This window comes from Peromyscus eremicus, chromosome 4 (assembly GCF_949786415.1).
Source record: "Peromyscus eremicus chromosome 4, PerEre_H2_v1, whole genome shotgun sequence".
Classification (NCBI taxonomy): domain Eukaryota; kingdom Metazoa; phylum Chordata; class Mammalia; order Rodentia; family Cricetidae; genus Peromyscus; species Peromyscus eremicus.
The window spans coordinates 3824520-3841624 of NC_081419.1; the positions used below are offsets into that span (position 1 = coordinate 3824520).

General features: G+C 51.5%; 1 protein-coding gene across 1 annotated transcript; it reads left to right on the plus strand.

Moving 5' to 3' along the window:
- Cercam (cerebral endothelial cell adhesion molecule) lies at positions 1 to 10065 on the plus strand. Its single transcript, XM_059259941.1, has 13 exons — positions 1 to 220; positions 1588 to 1698; positions 1847 to 1964; positions 3073 to 3207; positions 3308 to 3512; positions 4073 to 4192; positions 4485 to 4561; positions 4637 to 4743; positions 6280 to 6412; positions 7927 to 8054; positions 8237 to 8440; positions 9048 to 9300; positions 9563 to 10065. The coding sequence occupies exons 1-12, from the start codon at positions 33 to 35 to the stop codon at positions 9298 to 9300; spliced, it is 1779 nt and encodes a 592-aa protein (XP_059115924.1). The 5' UTR covers positions 1 to 32; the 3' UTR covers positions 9563 to 10065.
- Positions 10066 to 17105: the final 7040 nt, after the last annotated feature.

The window sequence follows — 17105 nt, forward strand, 5'->3', positions numbered from 1 at the left end:
CCCGGGGGCCTCCACAACCACCGAGTCCCGCCATGAGTGTTGCCTCGCTCCTACCTCTGCTGCTCCTGCTGGGGCCCCGGCTCCAGGCTGCGGGTGTCATGGAGTCAATGCTGCCCACTGTGGTCCTTGCTATCTTGGCCCGAAATGCCGAACACTCTCTGCCTCACTACCTGGGCGCATTGGAGCGCCTGGACTATCCCCGGGCCAGGCTGGCCCTCTGGTGAGAGATCCATGGGTGGGCACATCGGGGCATCAAGCCCCAGGACACAGAACAGCCTTTGACCGGGAGGCCTCATCGCTGCTGCCCAGACACCACCCGGGCAAGCTCCTCCCTCCCAGACATGCCCGCAGGGCCTCAAGCCCTTCAGCAGGGTCCCTAAGCCCTCAAGGGGCAAAGGCAGACCTCTGAGGCCATGGGTCAGCCCAGGGACACCCAACCCTCCTTTGGGCCCTCTACTCGTCCCCGGCTTACCCTAGGTTTAAGTTAGACTGGTCCTTTCTGACCCAGCCCTTGGAGCTCGCATGCATCTCAGTGGGGACCTGTGGTCAGCTTGATTTGGAGTAGAACAGGCGGGAACCTCTGGAATCCCCAGGGGCCCAACGTGGCAAGGGTCAGTCAGACTGGAGGTTTCTAGGGAGCAGGTGGAGAGAGCCCTTATCCAGGCTGCATGCTGGGCAGGGGTGTCAGGCTGAGTCCCCTCTCCAGGAGTACTGCCAGCCTCTCTGGGTAGAGGGGCTTCTGGGATCCGACAGCCAAGGGTTGCGGGGGCTGGTCGCTGGGCTCAGAGGCTACAGCAGTCTGTCTGTAAAAGCCTAAACAGGGAGGAGCCCAAGCTGAGGCTAGAGATAAACTGCTCCTCACAGCACTCCAAAGTTGGACTGGGGTGGAGCTGTGGCCTGGGGAGGCTGCCCACAGCCACCACAGTTTGGGAATTAGTTCCCACCCTTGTAGGACTTGACACGTAGTTAGTCTTCACTTCTGAGGAATTGGCTTAAAGGGGCAGCATCGCCTGAAACCTGGGCTCTTGACGAAGCTTTCCACCTCCATTATGAGAGCCCCTTCCCCAACAGGGAGAGCTGTGCTCCGAGGTAGCAGAGCTCGGGCGCCAGCACTTCTCAGGGGTGCTCAGAGCATGATGTAGTCCTAATCACAGCTCAGGATAGAGGAAGGCAGTGACTCTTTCGTCTGATTCGGAGATGGAAAGGGCCTGGCTTGTGGTGCCATGAAGATGGAAGAAAATGAGGGGATGTAGCAGGTGCGATCCTTAAGGTCAAGTGCATCTTTCACAGTGTTAGACTGAGGATGTGGCTCAGTGGTCAAGGGCTTGCTTGGCATGTACAAGTCTCTAGGTTCAATCCCCCAGTACAAAAGTTAGAAGGGAGGATGTGAAGCACAGAGAGGGGAGGAACTTGTCTGAGATCACACAGCACCTCCTCCAGCATGTCCACTGTATCACACCTCTCTTCCATTGCTCTCAAGACAGACCAGACTTGAGGGTGTCCAAAGGCACTTTAAAGTCAAGAGCACCCGGGGGTCTAGCCCCTCTGTGGTTGTGGTCCCTCAGTCTTTCTATCCTGTGTTCACAGGTGTGCCACAGACCACAACGTGGACAACACCACAGAGATGCTGCAGGAGTGGCTGGCTGCAGTGGGCCGTGACTATGCAGCCGTGGTCTGGAAGCCCGAGGAGGAGGCCAGGTGGTAACCGGAGGGCAAGGGTGCTGGAAGAGATGGAGAACAGCTGTTACCCAGTGTCACAGCCCCCAGAGCAGGGCTGTGTCCTCAGCCCTGCAGAGAAAGAGAGGTTCCTCCCTTAAGAGAACATCTCACCTCTTTCTGCCCTCAGGCCCTACCCAGATGAACAGAGTCCCAAGCACTGGACCAAAGAAAGGCATCAGTATTTGATGGAGCTGAAGCAGGAAGCCCTGACCTTTGCCAGGGCCTGGGGAGCCGACTACATCCTGGTGAGGCAGCCTGGTCTGGGATTAGGTGGGAGGCATTGGTATCGGCCCCCAAAGTCTTGGTTATGACCAAACCACCAGGCTGGATCTTTTGGAGATTGATCCTAGACCCTGTATTTAAGCTCATACTAGATACCAAGACTATCTCCTTGGACAGATCTTAGGTTGTATGCTGGGCCTAGATTCTTGAGCTTTTGTCTAGAGTATATACTGAGCCTGGATCCCAGGACTAGAGCACAGAGTAGATTTTTTTAATATTTATTTTTGTTTCATTTATGTATGTATGTATGTATGTATCTATCTATCTATCTATCTATCTGTCTGGTTTTTCGGGACAGGATCTCTCTGTGTAGCTCTGACTGTCCTGGATCTTGCTCTGTAGACCAGTCTGGCGTAGAATTCAGAGATCCACCTGTTTCTGCCTCCTCGAATGCTGGGATTAAAGGCGTGTGCCACCACTGCCCCGGACTTATTTTTGTTTTATGAAAGTGGGTGTTTTGCCTGCGTGTATGCCTGTGCATCACATGCATGCAGTGTCCACAGAGGCCAGAAGAGGACATCAGATCCCCTGGAAATGGAGCTACCCTCAGTAGTGAGCCACTATACAAGTGATGGGTTTCAAACTCAGGTCCCCTGGGAGAGCCAGCGGCGCATTTAACCACTGAGTCACCCCAGTCCTCTTAGAGTGGTTCTTTGGGTCAACCCTCTAAGCTAAATCTCAGATTAGATCCTCAGATCTGCTCCCTGCGCTACTCCAAGCCAGCGTCTTAGAACAGCCTCTTGTCAGAAATGGACTGTGTTGATTAGGACCCCTGCACTATTTATTTGTATCCTGTGTATAGGTGCGCAAATGTGTGCACACCATGGTATGTGGATGTCAGGGGACAGCTTTGGGGACTTGGTTCCTTCCTTCTATCACGTGGGTTCGAGACTGAAGTCAGGTTGTCAGGCTTGGCAGCAAGTGCCTTACCTCTCTAGCCACTTCTCTGGTCCTGGTTAGATCTCTCTGTGGTACATGTGCCCAGAGTTACTCTGAAGGAATTCCTACTCAGTGAGCTCTTTGGTCCTGAGGCTCAGACAGGTTTCCTTGTGACATCTTCCTTCCCCAAAGTTCGCAGACACAGACAACATTCTCACCAACAACCAGACACTGCGGCTTCTCACAGAGCGGCACCTGCCGGTGGTGGCCCCAATGCTGGACTCCCAGACCTATTATTCCAACTTCTGGTGTGGGATCACTCCACAGGTGAGGCTGGGGGATGGACTCATGGAGCACAGAGCCTGAGGCTTCAGGGCCTTTGGGCCAGGACAGGCCTGGCCCCAGCCCCAAACATTCCCTCCTTCAGGGCTACTATCGCCGCACAGCTGAATACTTCCCTACCAAGAACCGCCAGCGCCAGGGCTGCTTCCGGGTCCCGATGGTCCACTCTACCTTCCTGGTGTCCTTGAAGACTGAGGAAACAGCCCGGCTTGCCTTCTACCCGCCTCATCCCAACTATACTTGGCCTTTTGATGACATCATCGTCTTCGCCTACGCCTGCCAGGCTGCTGGTGAGGACCAGGCCTCCTTGAATATTCCCTGGAGGCCCCAAGGCCTTTGTACCTGCTGGTCCCCTCCCCTCCTCAAGATCTCTATTAGTTCAAGGCCAGCCGAGGCTACATGGGTAGTTCTAGGTCAGCCAAGGCTACGAAGTGAGACCCTGTCTCTCAGTCTGCCTTCCCCTACCAAAAACAACCCCAACAAGGAAGAGCTGGAGCTAAGATTAAGGCAGTGATGTTGGACACCCTGCTTGAGAAGGATCTGAACCCAGACTGAGGCACAGCTAAGGGCTCTGACGATCTGGTGATGGGAAAACTTTACTGAGGGTCAGAGAGGGTTAGAGGTGTCTATTAAATCCTCAAGCAAGCCATGTGTCCTTAGGGTGCTTATTGTTTTGTCCATGAGGTGCTAGAGAAGTCTTCAGGGTGTAGACAAATAAGACGAAAACTGCTGGAGATGTGGCCCAGTGCCCTCCTCACTGTGGCAGAACAGTCCCAGACAAGCCTTGGGTCACTGCAGTGTCTACTGAGAGGCTCACTCCAGCTCCAGCACTCAGGTAGTCTCTCTGCAGGGGTCTCAGTGCATGTGTGCAATGACCATCGTTACGGGTACATGAATGTGGCGGTGAAGGCCCACCAGGGGCTGGAAGAAGAGAAGGCCAACTTCATCCACCTGATTTTGGAAGCACTAGGTGAGGGATGGGGTCCCCCGCCTTCCCACAATGCTCCTTTTCTAGGCGTAGATTTAAGCATGTTTGGGTGCCAACCTTGTTCTGAACTTGTGTTACAGCATTGAGCAAGCCCTTCTCCCTGTGGTACCTCAGTCTTCTGATCTGTACAATGGGTGGGAGCTCAGGGAGTCTGTCCTGTTAGGTGTTCTGCTGGAGTGATAGGAATGGAGCTGGGGCCGGACTCCAGGGTGTCTGTGACCAGGAGCCAGGAGGACTCATGCCTGCGGGTTGGGGGTGTTCTTTCCTTTTACAGTGGATGGGCCCCCCATGCTGGCCTCAGCTCATGTGTCTCGGCCTCTAAAGAAGCCCAACAAGATGGGGTTTGATGAAGTAAGTCTCCAACGTGTGGGATTGGGGTGGGGTGGATGAGCAATCCTTCCCGAGGCTTACCTCTGCGTCTTTTAGGTCTTTGTCATCAGCCTGGCTCGCAGACCCCAGCGCCGGGCTCGGATGCTGAGCTCTCTGTGGGAGATGGAGATCTCTGCTCAAGTGGTAGATGCTGTGGATGGCAGGTGAGGCTCCCACGGATGGGGCTCGGGGGCCATGAAACCCATCTGAGATCCTAGGAGTGGACGGGCAGGCCAGTTGAATGAACGTCCTAAAGACCCAGGAGGGCCACATAGGACCTGAGTCCTGCTGTCTCAGGAATTCCAGCACAGGCCAACAGGATGAGACGAGACGTCCTCCCTCAGCCCACCCTAGGGAGCAGAGTGCAGTGCAGAGGACTCCAGGGCCGGGTTGAGGGCTGCTACATACCAGTTGTATGAACTCTCACAAGCTGTCCCATCCCTCAGTCTCAAAAGATACATAATCGTGCTTGGTTCTTGTGGTCCTGATGGTCCAATGAGACACGTAGGCAGGATCCAACACCCATAAAGTACTCCAAGGGGTAGACGGCCTGAGGAATGTTCTCCATGCTAGAGTTAGGCCCCTGAGGAGCCAGAGTGTGGAGTGTGCAAGAAGTGTGGCTGTGTTCCAGGGGGATCCAGAGGCCAAGCTACAACTGCTACCGGGGTCACACGGCCCATATGCCAACCGCCATTTGCTTCAAACCTCCAGGTCCTTTTTGTTCACACACACACACACACACACACACACACACACACACACACACATGTTCTGTATATATGTTTTGTTCTTATATATAATATATGTATTATATATATGTATCACAATTTGACATAAATAATATGCTTTGACCATACTCCCCCATTATTCTTTCGGCGTTTATTTAGAAAATTTTCATACTTATTTGTGTGTGTGTGTGTATGTGTATGAGGGCACACACATGCCACAGTGTCCCATAGAGGCCAGAGGGCACGTTTTGGGAGTTATCCTCTCCTTCCACAGTGGGACCTGGGGATTGAACTCACATTCTCAGGATTTTGGGTTGAACACTGTATCCCACTGAACCATCCCACTGGCCCTTGACTTGGTTTTTTGAGACAGGATCTCATGTAGCTAAGTTTGGTCCCAAACTTGCTGTATAAATGAGGATGACATTGAATTCCTGATCTTTCTGCCTCTACCTCCCAAGACCTGGAATCACACAGGTGCACCAAGAGTTGTTTTATTCTATCTACCTGCCTTCCTTCTTCCCCCCTTCCCTCCCTCTCAATACAGGATCTCACACAGCCCTGACTGGCCTGGAACTCACTATGTAGATGCACAAAGATCTGCCTGCCTCTGCTTCCCAAGTGCTTGGATTACAGGCCTGCACTGTTATACCTGGCTGCCCTGTAGGGTGTCTGTCCTTTACTGGGCCTTGGTGCAGAAAATCTCTAACCGATTGTCCACTCATCCCAGGGAGCCTCCGCCTGCACAGATTCCATAAGTCCGTTCTCCTGAGGCTTCCTAAAGGAGGCTAGAGTTCTAAGGCTAGAGGCTGAACCCAGTCCATGACAGCTCCAGGCCACATGAAGGAGTTACAAGCTGGATCCTCCTTTAACCAGGTTCCCATGTGATCCTCTCCAACACATACAGACGAGGGCCCTCTGGACAGAGACTCTGGTTGGCACTTGTCACCCACTCATGCTTGTGTCTCACAGGACACTCAACAGCAGTATCCTTAAGCACCTGGGTGTGGACCTGCTCCCTGGCTACCAGGACCCCTACTCGGGCCGCACACTGACCAAGGGTGAGGTGGGCTGTTTCCTCAGCCACTACTCCATCTGGGAAGAGGTGAGGATACCTGCCCTCTGGACCGTGCCCGTCAGGGACAGCAGAGACTGGCTGTCTTAGTCACTGCTGTGGGAGTGGCTGAGTGAAAAATCCATCCAAACAGAAGGTTCACTGAACCGTGTGGTCAGCACTTCCCTGGCACCCCGGAGAGGTGGGTGACCTTGTCTATTCTGTTGTCTCTCTTGAGCACTCCTGAAAGGAGGTCTTCTCTGGTAACACAGGGGACAAGGAAACTGTCTGTCTCATCCCTACAAGACAGAGATTCTGTGGGTGGGGAGATGGCTCAGTGGTAAAGTACTTGCTGGGGAAACATGAAGACCAGAACACAGATTTCAGTACCTACGAAATGCTGGGTACAGCAGGGCACGTCTGTAACCCCAGTGCTGGGGGACAGATCCTGTGGGTTTGCCTGGCAAACCAATCTGGATAAAATGGAAAGTTCCAAGTTTGGTGAGTGACCCTGCTTCAAAAAAATGAGGTGGGTGCTACCTTTAATCCCAGTACTCGGGAGGTAGAGGCAGGTGGATCTCTGTGAGTTCTAGGCCAGCTTGGTCTACAGAGTGAGTTTTAGGACAGCCAAGGCTACAGAGAGAAACCCTGTCTCAAAATTAAAAAAAAAAAAAAAGGTGGCATTGACCCCTGGCCTCCCAATGTTAAGCATATGACCACACATAAAAGGAAGGAAATAACCTGGGGCTCTTGAGGGTGACAGAAATCAGAAGAGGGACCAAGGCGGCATTTTGTGGGAGAGGTGCAGGTGTTTCTGTCAGTCTGCCTTGCCTTGGGGGCAGGGAGGGCAGAGAGGAGAGCCTTCCAGGCGGAAGAAAATGGGCAAATTCCTCCAGGAGAGGTGTGTCAGGAAGACCTGGAGCTTGGTACATACTGGGCGCTTGACTTCAGTCCTGGCTGGGGCAGCAGTGCTGAGACCTGGAGGGCACTGGGTTCCCGAGGGCGCCCCCTCCAGGAGACAGTGTGCATGGATCTCGTTTTTCTTTTCTTCGGTTGCCAAGGAGTGTGTTGTGTGCGCATGTGTGATCCTGTTTCTGTTTACCGTCTGTGAGCAAACTGAGGGGATGACTCAGTTGGCCCTTTACCCAGCCAATTTCACATTCTTCCCACATTTTCCATAGTTACAGAAAGTAGCTTTTCTTGGTGATTTTAGGGGTTGGAATCTCTCACACCCCCTACCCACCCCAGCTTCAGAGGACAAAGCAAGAGCCTGTGCTTCTTTGAGGCTGAGCACTGGCTCCTGGGAGAGCATAGTATTGAGTGAACGTAGCAAAAGTCGTGATTGTAAGATAGACTGCGGTGTGGGAACTCGAGAGCCTTGAATGCCAGAGCAAGATGGATTTCAGTCCCCAGGCAGTGGAAGGCCCAGCAGGCTTTGGGGTAGTTCCATGATATGGCCAAGACTTGGTATGTGGCCAAGAAGAGTCTGCTGGCCTGGGTCTAGGTAGGCAGGAACAGGGCAGCTCCAATCTGCAGAGTTCTCTCCTCCGTCATGTGTGCCACAGGTGGCTGTCAGGGGCCTGGCCAGGGTTGTGGTGTTTGAGGATGACGTACGCTTTGAGGACAACTTCCGGAGGCGGCTGGAACGGCTGATGGAGGATGTGGTGACTCAGAAGCTGTCGTGGGACTTGATGTAGGCAGACTGCCTCTCAGGGGCAAGGGGGTAGAGAATATGCCTCGGAGGAGGTCCGCTTCTCACGCTGGGATCCTAGCTAGCTGGCACTTTCTGCATAGCCTGGCCTTAGCATAACAGTGGACAGGCCAGGATACGCCAGGCTCTCTAGTGACTCCTGTCATCCTTGGTGTCATTTGCAGCTACCTTGGCCGGAAGCAGGTGAACCCTGAGGAGGAGGTGGCTGTGGAGGGTCTGCCTGGTCTGGTGGTGGCTGGATACTCCTATTGGACACTAGCGTACACCTTGAGTCTGGCAGGCGCCCGCAAACTGTTAGCCTCTCAGCCTCTGCGACGCATGCTACCTGTGGATGAGTTCCTGCCTGTCATGTTTGATCAGCACCCCAAGTGAGACCTGGGTGGGGCAGGCCAGGGCAGGGTCATCCTAGTCATGGGCCCACTGCAAAAAAAAATGTTATTAGGCAGCCCGAGAGAGGGAGATGGTCAAGGTTCACCCACGTGGCCTCAGTCACTCAAGAGTTGCCCAGGTGTCAGGCTCAGCTAGATGTGAACACTGTGTTGTCCATTTCCATGTGGGTTTTATTTTTAGATTTATTTTGAATTTTGAATTATGTGTATCTGTGTGTGGGTATGTGCATGTGAATGCAGGTGTCCAAGGAGGCCAGAAGAGGGCGTCAGATCCCCCTATAGCTGGACTTACAGGCAGTAGAGAGCCACTTGATATGGGTGCTGGAACCCTGTATGAGCAGTGAGTGCTTTTAAAGGCTGAGCCATTTCTCTGGCCCCTGTCCGTGTGGTTCTCAATCATATGACTCAGTACAATTCCTGAGTGTCCTCATCATGGGATCTTAAAAGTACCACTTCTCAAGTAGCTATGAGGACTAATGGGCAGGGCAGAGGTCTGCAGGCAGTCAAGGCCCCAGCTCTGGATCAGCATCACAGAGTCTAGGGGAAGCTGTTTCAGGCTACCTAAGCTTTCCCCTCTCACTCACAGTGACCAGTACAAGGCATACTTCTGGCCTCGGGACCTCCAAGCCTTCTCAGCCCGGCCTCTGCTTGCCTCCCCCACCCACTATGCGGGAGATGCTGAATGGCTCAGTGACACAGAGACATCTTCCCCCTGGGATGATGACAGTGGCCGCCTCATTAGCTGGACTGGCTCCCAAAAGACGCTTCGTGGCCCCCACCTGCACCTGGCTGGCAGCAGTAGATATAGCCCTCATCCTCACCCCAGGGATGAGCTCTAGGTGAGGCTGGGCCTGGAAGAGGACCAATCCATGGCCTGGGCTTTCTCCCCTGGGGCATAACTGTGTCTCAGATCTCTCCACCCTCTTAGCTCCCTCCCTTTCTTCCCCCTCCTGCCCCCTCCCCCGCCCCGTCTCTTGAGCTCTTCCTCTCCGATTTATCTAGTTTTATCTCCATCCTGTCTTTATGTCTGTCTCTCTCCACCGCTGCTGGGGTCTGTGTCTGACTCTAGCTCTTTCCTTTTCTCTCTTCCTGCCCCCTCAGCCTCAGGCCCACAAGGTCCGAGTGGGAACGCCAAGGAGCAACAAGAACAGAGAGGGGGAGTGGACAGGAGCGGCAGAACCAGCAGAAGCCTGGCTGTTATCTTGGGCTCAGCCCTTCTTCCACCCTCTGGACCCTTCCCAGGTTGGGAGAGCCACTCAAAGACAGAGTCCATTCCCCGAATGTCACAAAGTGAAAAGACAAGAAGACTCTTGATTCTGCATGCAGATTTAGAGCCCAGTGGGCTCAGGAACAAGGGAGGCCTCAGCCTTCAGGTTTCCAGCTGACCAGACCCCAGAATCCTGCCCTCTCTGAGGACTTAACTGCTGGGGCTACCTTGCTTCCATCTACCTCCACCTCAGCCCCCTCCCTGGCTTCACATCTGGGGCTCACTAGCACCCTCTTCCATGGCTGGCAGGAAGTGCAGGAAGGTGAGAGGCGTACCTGGTGCTCTGCACACAGTAGGCCTTCAATAAAATTCCTCTGCATTAGCATTTCATACTTCACTAACAGCTGAGCCTCTTTGTATCTCACCCGGCCTGGGCAGGAGACCCTCTGAGTTAGGGACTGAGAGAGAGGGCAGATCAGGAAGACTCAGGACGGCAGGCGCTTGCTTCCGCCTCCCCTTTGGTAGATGGAGAGTGTAGCTCCTGAGTAGAATGGCCACTCATGTCACCATGAGCCTTGGCTCATCAGGTTGGGCCTGGTTCGCCATGAGCCTTGGCTCATCAGATTGGGCCTGGTTAAGGTCCAGCTAGGGGTCACCTTCACTCTTGACTTTTGGATTTCTGCTCTGTGACTGCAATCCTCGTTTCTATAAGAAGCGAAGAACTGTGGCTGGGGAGATCCAGGGTTCTGTTGTGGCCCTAAGAAATAGTACCACCAGAAGGCGCCAGTGGGCAGAGCCCTTACCTTGCGGGCCAGGATGCACTTTGCTTCTTCTGGAAGGGAGTGTAGGGAATTTAGAGTCAATCCAGCTGAGGCAGCAGAGATGTTATGGGCTACTCCACATGCTGTGCCCTTGGGAAGCCCACTAGTCACGAAGGACCCGGTTTCTAGCCATAGCAGCTGTCAGGCCCTTGTACTTAGCTGGCTGAAAGAATGAGGGGGAGGGGACTTCTTGTCTTGATCATGGTTGCCTTAGCCCCCACCAGGGCAAACAGGCTCCCTCCTTCAGAGGCGCCCCTTTCCCAGCCATCTTCCAGGGCAGCCTTTGGACGTCCTGGCAGAGTCCACTGGTACCCCCTGAGGTTGGGCTGCCAGTGGGCTCTGTCCGGGGGTGAGAATCTGCCATGGCTCTGAGGACTCTGGGCCAGAGCTGAGGGTGAGGTGCTTGTCTCTTCCGAGAGTGAAAACTGTCACCTCTGGGTGCCTGTGATCTGGAGCGAGTAACTTTTTCATTCATTCTGTAAAATCTGATTGAACTCCTAAGGGCTGAGATGGGGCACTAAAGATTCATCAGTGAATGAAACTGACAGAAAGGGGTTGTCAGGTGCCTCGGCATGGAACACCTGTCCAGTACTCACAAGGTACTGAAGACAACAAAGCACTACAAACCAATGAAAGTCTGACAGTGGAGTCTGGAGAGACGCCTCAGTGGTCAAGAGCACTGGCGGCTCATTCAGAAGATCTGGGTTTACTTCCCAGCACCCACATGGCAGCTCACAGTCATCTGTGACTCCAGTTCCAGGGGATCCAACTCCTTCATCTGGCCTTCTCGTACCTGCACTAATGTGTGTGCACACACACATGGACACACACTCACAAATATTTAGAAAATAATAACTATTACAAACAAAAGTAAGAAGTCAGGGGTGGTGATATACTTGGGCAGCAGAGGCAGGAGGGTCTCAAGTTTGAGGCCAGCCTAGTTCTCATACCCAGTCCTGAGGATTTCTGATTTTATTTTATTTTATTTTATTTTATTTTATTTTATTTTATTTTATTTTATTTTATTTTATTTTATTTTTTGTTTTCAAGACAGGGTCTCTGTAAACTCACTCTGTAAACCAGGCTGACTTTGAACTCAGAGATCCACCTGCCTCTGCTTCCTGAGTGTTGGGATTAAAGGCTTGTGCCATCACACCCGACTGATTTGTGGAGTTTTTTGTTTTGTTTTGTTTTTTTTAATTTTTTTATTATTATTATTTTTTTTAGTTTTTCGAGACAGGGTTTCTCTGTGTAGCTTTGCGCCTTTCCTGGAACTCGCTTTGGAGACCAGGCTGGCCTCGAACTCACAGAGATCCGCCTGGCTCTGCCTCCCAAGTGCTGGGATTAAAGGCGTGCGCCACCACCGCCTGGCCTGTTTTTTTTTTTTTTTTTTTTTTTTTTTGAGATTTATTTATTTATTATGTACACAGAAGAGGTTGCCAGATTTTTTTTTTTTTTTTTTTTTTTTTTGGTTTTTCGAGACAGGATTTCTCTGTGTAGCTTTGCGCCTTTCCTGGAACTCGCTTTGGAGACCAGGCTGGCCTCGAACTCACAGAGATGGTTGCCAGATCTTATTAAAGATGGTTGTAAGCCACCATGTGGGTGCTGGAAATTGAACTCAGGACCTCTTGAAGAGCAATCGGTGCTCTTAACCTCTGAGCCATCTCTCCAGCCCTGTTTTTGTTTGTTTTTAAAGCATGTGCCACCACCGCCCAGCCTGATTTGTTTTTAACAAGTTCCCTAGTGCTGCTGATGCTGTTAGTTCATGGACTACACTCTGACTATAGTACCATCACTGAGCTCAACATCTATCCAAGGATTAAGAGAAGCTCAGAGGATCCAAAAAGGCCAAACCTTGAGGGCCTGGGAGAGTTTCTTCTAGCTCCTCCATCAAGACTTGAAGGCACCCAGAAGAAAAAGCCAAAACCACTTTGCAGCACTGATTCCCGCTCCCCAGGGCAAGGCTGTGGCAGTTGCATCAGGGCCCTGGAGTTAGGTGCTCCTGCATGGAAACAACCTAATCAGGCCCTTGGGTAAATGGAGAGGCCTCAGCCGAGATTATAAGACGTCCCTCAGTACAGAGTTGTATGGCTGGGGTCAGGACTGGAACCCACCAAAGCGCCTTGAAATTCACAGAGACGGAGGAAAACAGGTAGCTGTAAGATGGATTGTTTTCCTCTTGGTCCTAAACTTTGAATATGGGTTTTATTTTATTTTTATTTTTTTCAAGACAGGGTTTCTCTGTGTAGACCTAGCTGTCCAGGAACTTGCTCTGTAGACCAGGTTGGCCTTGAATTAAGAGAACCCTTTGCCTCTGCCTCCCAAGTGCTGGGATTAAAGGTGTGTATTCCCACCACCTGGCTATGATTTTATTATTTTTTAAAAATGCTAAAAGTTTCTTTTATCCCTCACTGGTTCTTTTAAAAATAACTTTTAATTTTATCTGTATGAGTACATGCTTACATATATGTATGTGCACTATATGCATGCAGTACCCATGGAAGCCAGAAAAAGATGTTTGATCCCCTGGAGCTGGAGTTATAAACAGTTGTGAGCTGCCATGTGGGTGCTGGAAGCAAACCTGGGTCTCTGCAAGAGCACCAAATGCTTCTAACTACTGAGCCACCTCTCCAGACCCCTCTCACTGGCTCTTTATTGTTTTATTTCTTACAGTTTTGGCGACTGAAACCAAGACTTTTCACTTGCTTGGCCCTGTTCAGTGTTCTGCCACTGAGCCACATTCTCAGCCTTCGTTACTGGAGTTTGATTTGTTTATTTCTTCTGGTTTTCAAGACAGAGGTTCACTGTGTAGCCCTGGCTGTCCTGGATCTCGCTCTATAGATCAGGCTGACTTCCAACTCACAGAGATCTGCCTGCCTCTGCTTCCTGAGTGCTGGGATTAAAGGCTTGTGCCACCACCGCCTGGCCTTTATTGGAGTTTTAATCTGAAACTCACCAGAACCCATTTTGCGCCAGGCTCTGCAGGACAGGATGATGGGGTTCTTGCCCAAGAGAGCACCCAGAATAAGGTAGTGATGGATCCACATAGCATGTATGCTGGGCCCACACACAGAAGGGAGCTGAGAACTCATCCATTTCAGGGTGACCCACAGATGGCTTCAGGAAGAAGGGAGCAATTGGAAGGTTTCTACTGTTGCATGGTGTCTTAGTCAGTGTTCTATTGCTGTGTACAGACACCATGACCAAGACAGTTCTTATAAAAGAAAGCATTTTATTGGCTGGCTGGCTTACAGTTTCAGAGGCTTAGTTCATTATCGTCATGGCAGAGGGGATGGCGGCATGCAGGTCCGTTGGATGTGGTGTTGCAGAAGTAGCTGAGAGCTACATCTTGATCTGAAAGCAGAGAGAGAGAGCAAACTTCAAAGCCCACCCAGTGACACACTTCCTCCAACAAGGCCACACCCCCTAATCCGAATCCTTTCAAATAGTGCCACTTCCTGGTAACTAAGCATTTAAATATATGAGATTCTGGGGCCTCTTCCTCTCTCTCTCTCTCTCTCTCTCTCTCTCTCTCTCTCTCTCTCTCTCTCTCTCTCTCTCTCTCTCTCTCTCTCTCTCTCTAATTAGTGTTTTGCCTGTATGTATGTATGAAGGTATTGGATCCTGAAGTTCAGACAGTTGTGAGCTACCATGTGGGTGCTGGGAATTGAACCTGGGTCCTCTGGGAAGAGCAGTCAGTGCTTTTAACCGCTGAGTCATCTCTCCAGCTCTGGAGGCCATTCTTATTCATTTAAACCACCACACATGGGTTGCATGAGCCTGTCCAGTTCAACCCAGCCTCTGTCATCTGGAAGCAAACATTCTTCAGAGACAAGAGCAGAGCAAGAACGTTTCTGGTCTGGGGTGGGTTTGTTTTTGGGCAGGCTGCATTTCTTTTCTAGAGTGGCAATGTCCTTAGGTGTGTATATATAACCACAAGCTATTTGGGCCAGAGCAGGAAGCCCCTCTGTTTTCCATAAGGACTGGAGGAGGTAGAAGATCCAGATAGTAGAAGAGAGGTCTCTGAGCTGTAGGGTGATTTACAAGCCAGTTACCATCGGGGGTGTCCTTTAGTGTGTCTCTGCACGTAATCCCTGGCCAGCAGCAGAGCCCCACCAAGAGTTTGTCAGTCATGCAAATGCTTTGGTCCCATCCCCAGCTTAGTAAATCAGAAACTTTGGGAAGGCTGGTAAAATTGCTCAATGGTTAGAGGTGCTGAGCAAGCCTGGAGACCTGAGTTGAATCCTCAGAACTCACATAAAGGCAGAGACAGAGAATCAAATCCACAAAGTTCTCCTCTGACCTCTACACATAATGCTGAAGCATGTGTGCCACGCCCCCCATAAGTTTATTTTTTCCCCCCAGACAGGGTTTCTCTGTATGACAGTCCTGGCTGTCTCAGTAAACAAAACAACCCACCCCATCCCCCCTCTGTCATCAGCACCTCTTCCTCACAAACCTCACAATTTCTAGCATCTAAAGAATGGTTCCTCTTAATCCAGTTTGTGTGTTGGAAAAATGACTTCTCACCCTGTGAGGTAGGGTTTCTCTGTGTAGTCCTGGCTGTCCTAGAACTCACTCTGTAGACCAGGCTGACCCCGAACTCACAGAGATCTGCCTGCCTCTGCCTCCTGACTGCTGGGATTAAAGGTGTGCACCACCATTGCCTTGTGGAAAATGACTTTTCAGAACTGCCCATTCTCAGACCCTTTATTACAAAAGCCATAAAAAGCTACACTGTCAGGGAGGACTCTGTTTAGAAGCAGAGAAAAGACAACATAAAAGTTCCACTCGTCAGATTACAAGTAGAATGACAAGATCTCCTTGCTATTAGGATGGTAGGTCATGCACTCTGAGACTGAATGGCACATAATGTTCCTTGAATGTAGCATAGACTTAATATCAGTTCAGTGAATGAGGGCATGCTAAGAGATGAGCAACAATTCCATTTTGGGGGTAGCGAAATGAAATTTCATTATTTTAGTTATTTGTAAGAAAGTCTTGCTATGTACACCAAGCTGGCCTCAAACTCATGGCAACCCACGAGCCTCAGGCTCCCAAGTTCTGATTTATAGGTGTGTGTCATCATTTTAAGTTTACAAGACAAACTCTGGACAGAGATGCTGACTAGGCCTTGCCTCAGGAGGTTTATCTTAAGCATCAAGAAACACATATACATCTGAAGGGAGATTTGTTTTGGTTTTTTGAGACAGGGTTTCTCTGTGTAGCCCTGGCTGTCCTAGAATTCACTCTGTAGACCAGGCTGGCCTGGAACTCACAGAGATCTGCCTGCCTCTGCCTCCTGAGTGCTGGGATTAAAGGTGTGCACCACCACTGCCTGGCTTTTGAAGGGAGAATTTAAGAGAAGCTGAGGAGAAAGGACGGGAAGGTTAAGGGGATTCCTTGTTGCAGCGTTACTTTTCTCTGTGGAAATAAGGAACTTGATGTATAGAATGCAGAAGAGGCAAAAGTTTGGGAAAAGCTGTTGGCAATAGTCTAGAGACAGACTGCTGGACAGCGTGGAGACAATGATGTGTGGAGTTTACAAAATCTATGTGGTACTGAAAATTCAATCTAGGGTTTTGTTCATGGCAGGCCAGGCCTCTACCATTAAGAGCCCTTATCCACAGCTGTAGATTTGATCTTCCAGAACCTCCGAATGGTAGGGTTAAGTCATGACTGAGGGATGCAGACTGGCTTCCAACTCATGGCAATCTTCCTGCCTCAGCCCCTTCATTGCTGAGATGACAGGCATTAAAAAAAAAAAAAAAGACTGGGTATGGTGGCACACTCCTTTAATCCCAGCACTCGGGAGGCAGAGGCAGGTGGATTTCTGCTTAAGGGCAGCAAGTTCCAGGCCAGCCAGGGTTGCACTCACAAAAATGAATTGTCAAAGGCTGAAGAACAAATACGACAATGTAAGAATGCTGAGGGTGAAGGTGGGAACGTAGTTAAGGCTCACACTCCAGGAAGGAGCAGGTGGGAGCAGAAGTGCTGTGTAGGAAAGGAGGTCCCCCTGGGCCCTGAGGTTAAAGTCTCCCAGAATCCAGGGCGGCAACGTGAGCCACGTGACAGTTCCCCACGATTGGCTAACAGGGAAGCATAGTTGAGAAGATGGCGGCTCAGCAGAGAGAACCTCAGCAGAGTAGGTCCGTACAGAAGCGGCGTACGGTGTGCCGGAGGGCGGCGAGGGGCGTGGGGAGCGGGGCCTCTTTCTTCTGTTTGGGCGGTGTGGGAGAGGGGCACAGTCAGGGTAGTGTGCACAAGCTGTCTGCACTGAGGGGACTAGGCACAGGGATGGCTTTCCAGAAGCCCCAGCCTGTCGCTTGTTCAGTGGTCCGCCTCTGCGCCCAGATTCCTACTGTGTTTCGGGGAGAGCGCGTTAGGGCTCTGGAGTCAGGAGGACCAGGGCAAAAATGGCGGAGGGGACGCGGGACCCTGAACGGCGGTGGGACAAGACAAGCTGGCTTGCGCGGGAGGCGTCGCCCGTCTCCCTGGCGACGGGGCGGTGGGCCGGCCGCGTGGCCCGGAAGTGGGCGGAGCGTCCCCAGTGGGGCGGGGCATCTCTGTGACGCTAGGGGCTGGGCCTAAATGGCGAAACCCGAGAGGCTCCGGG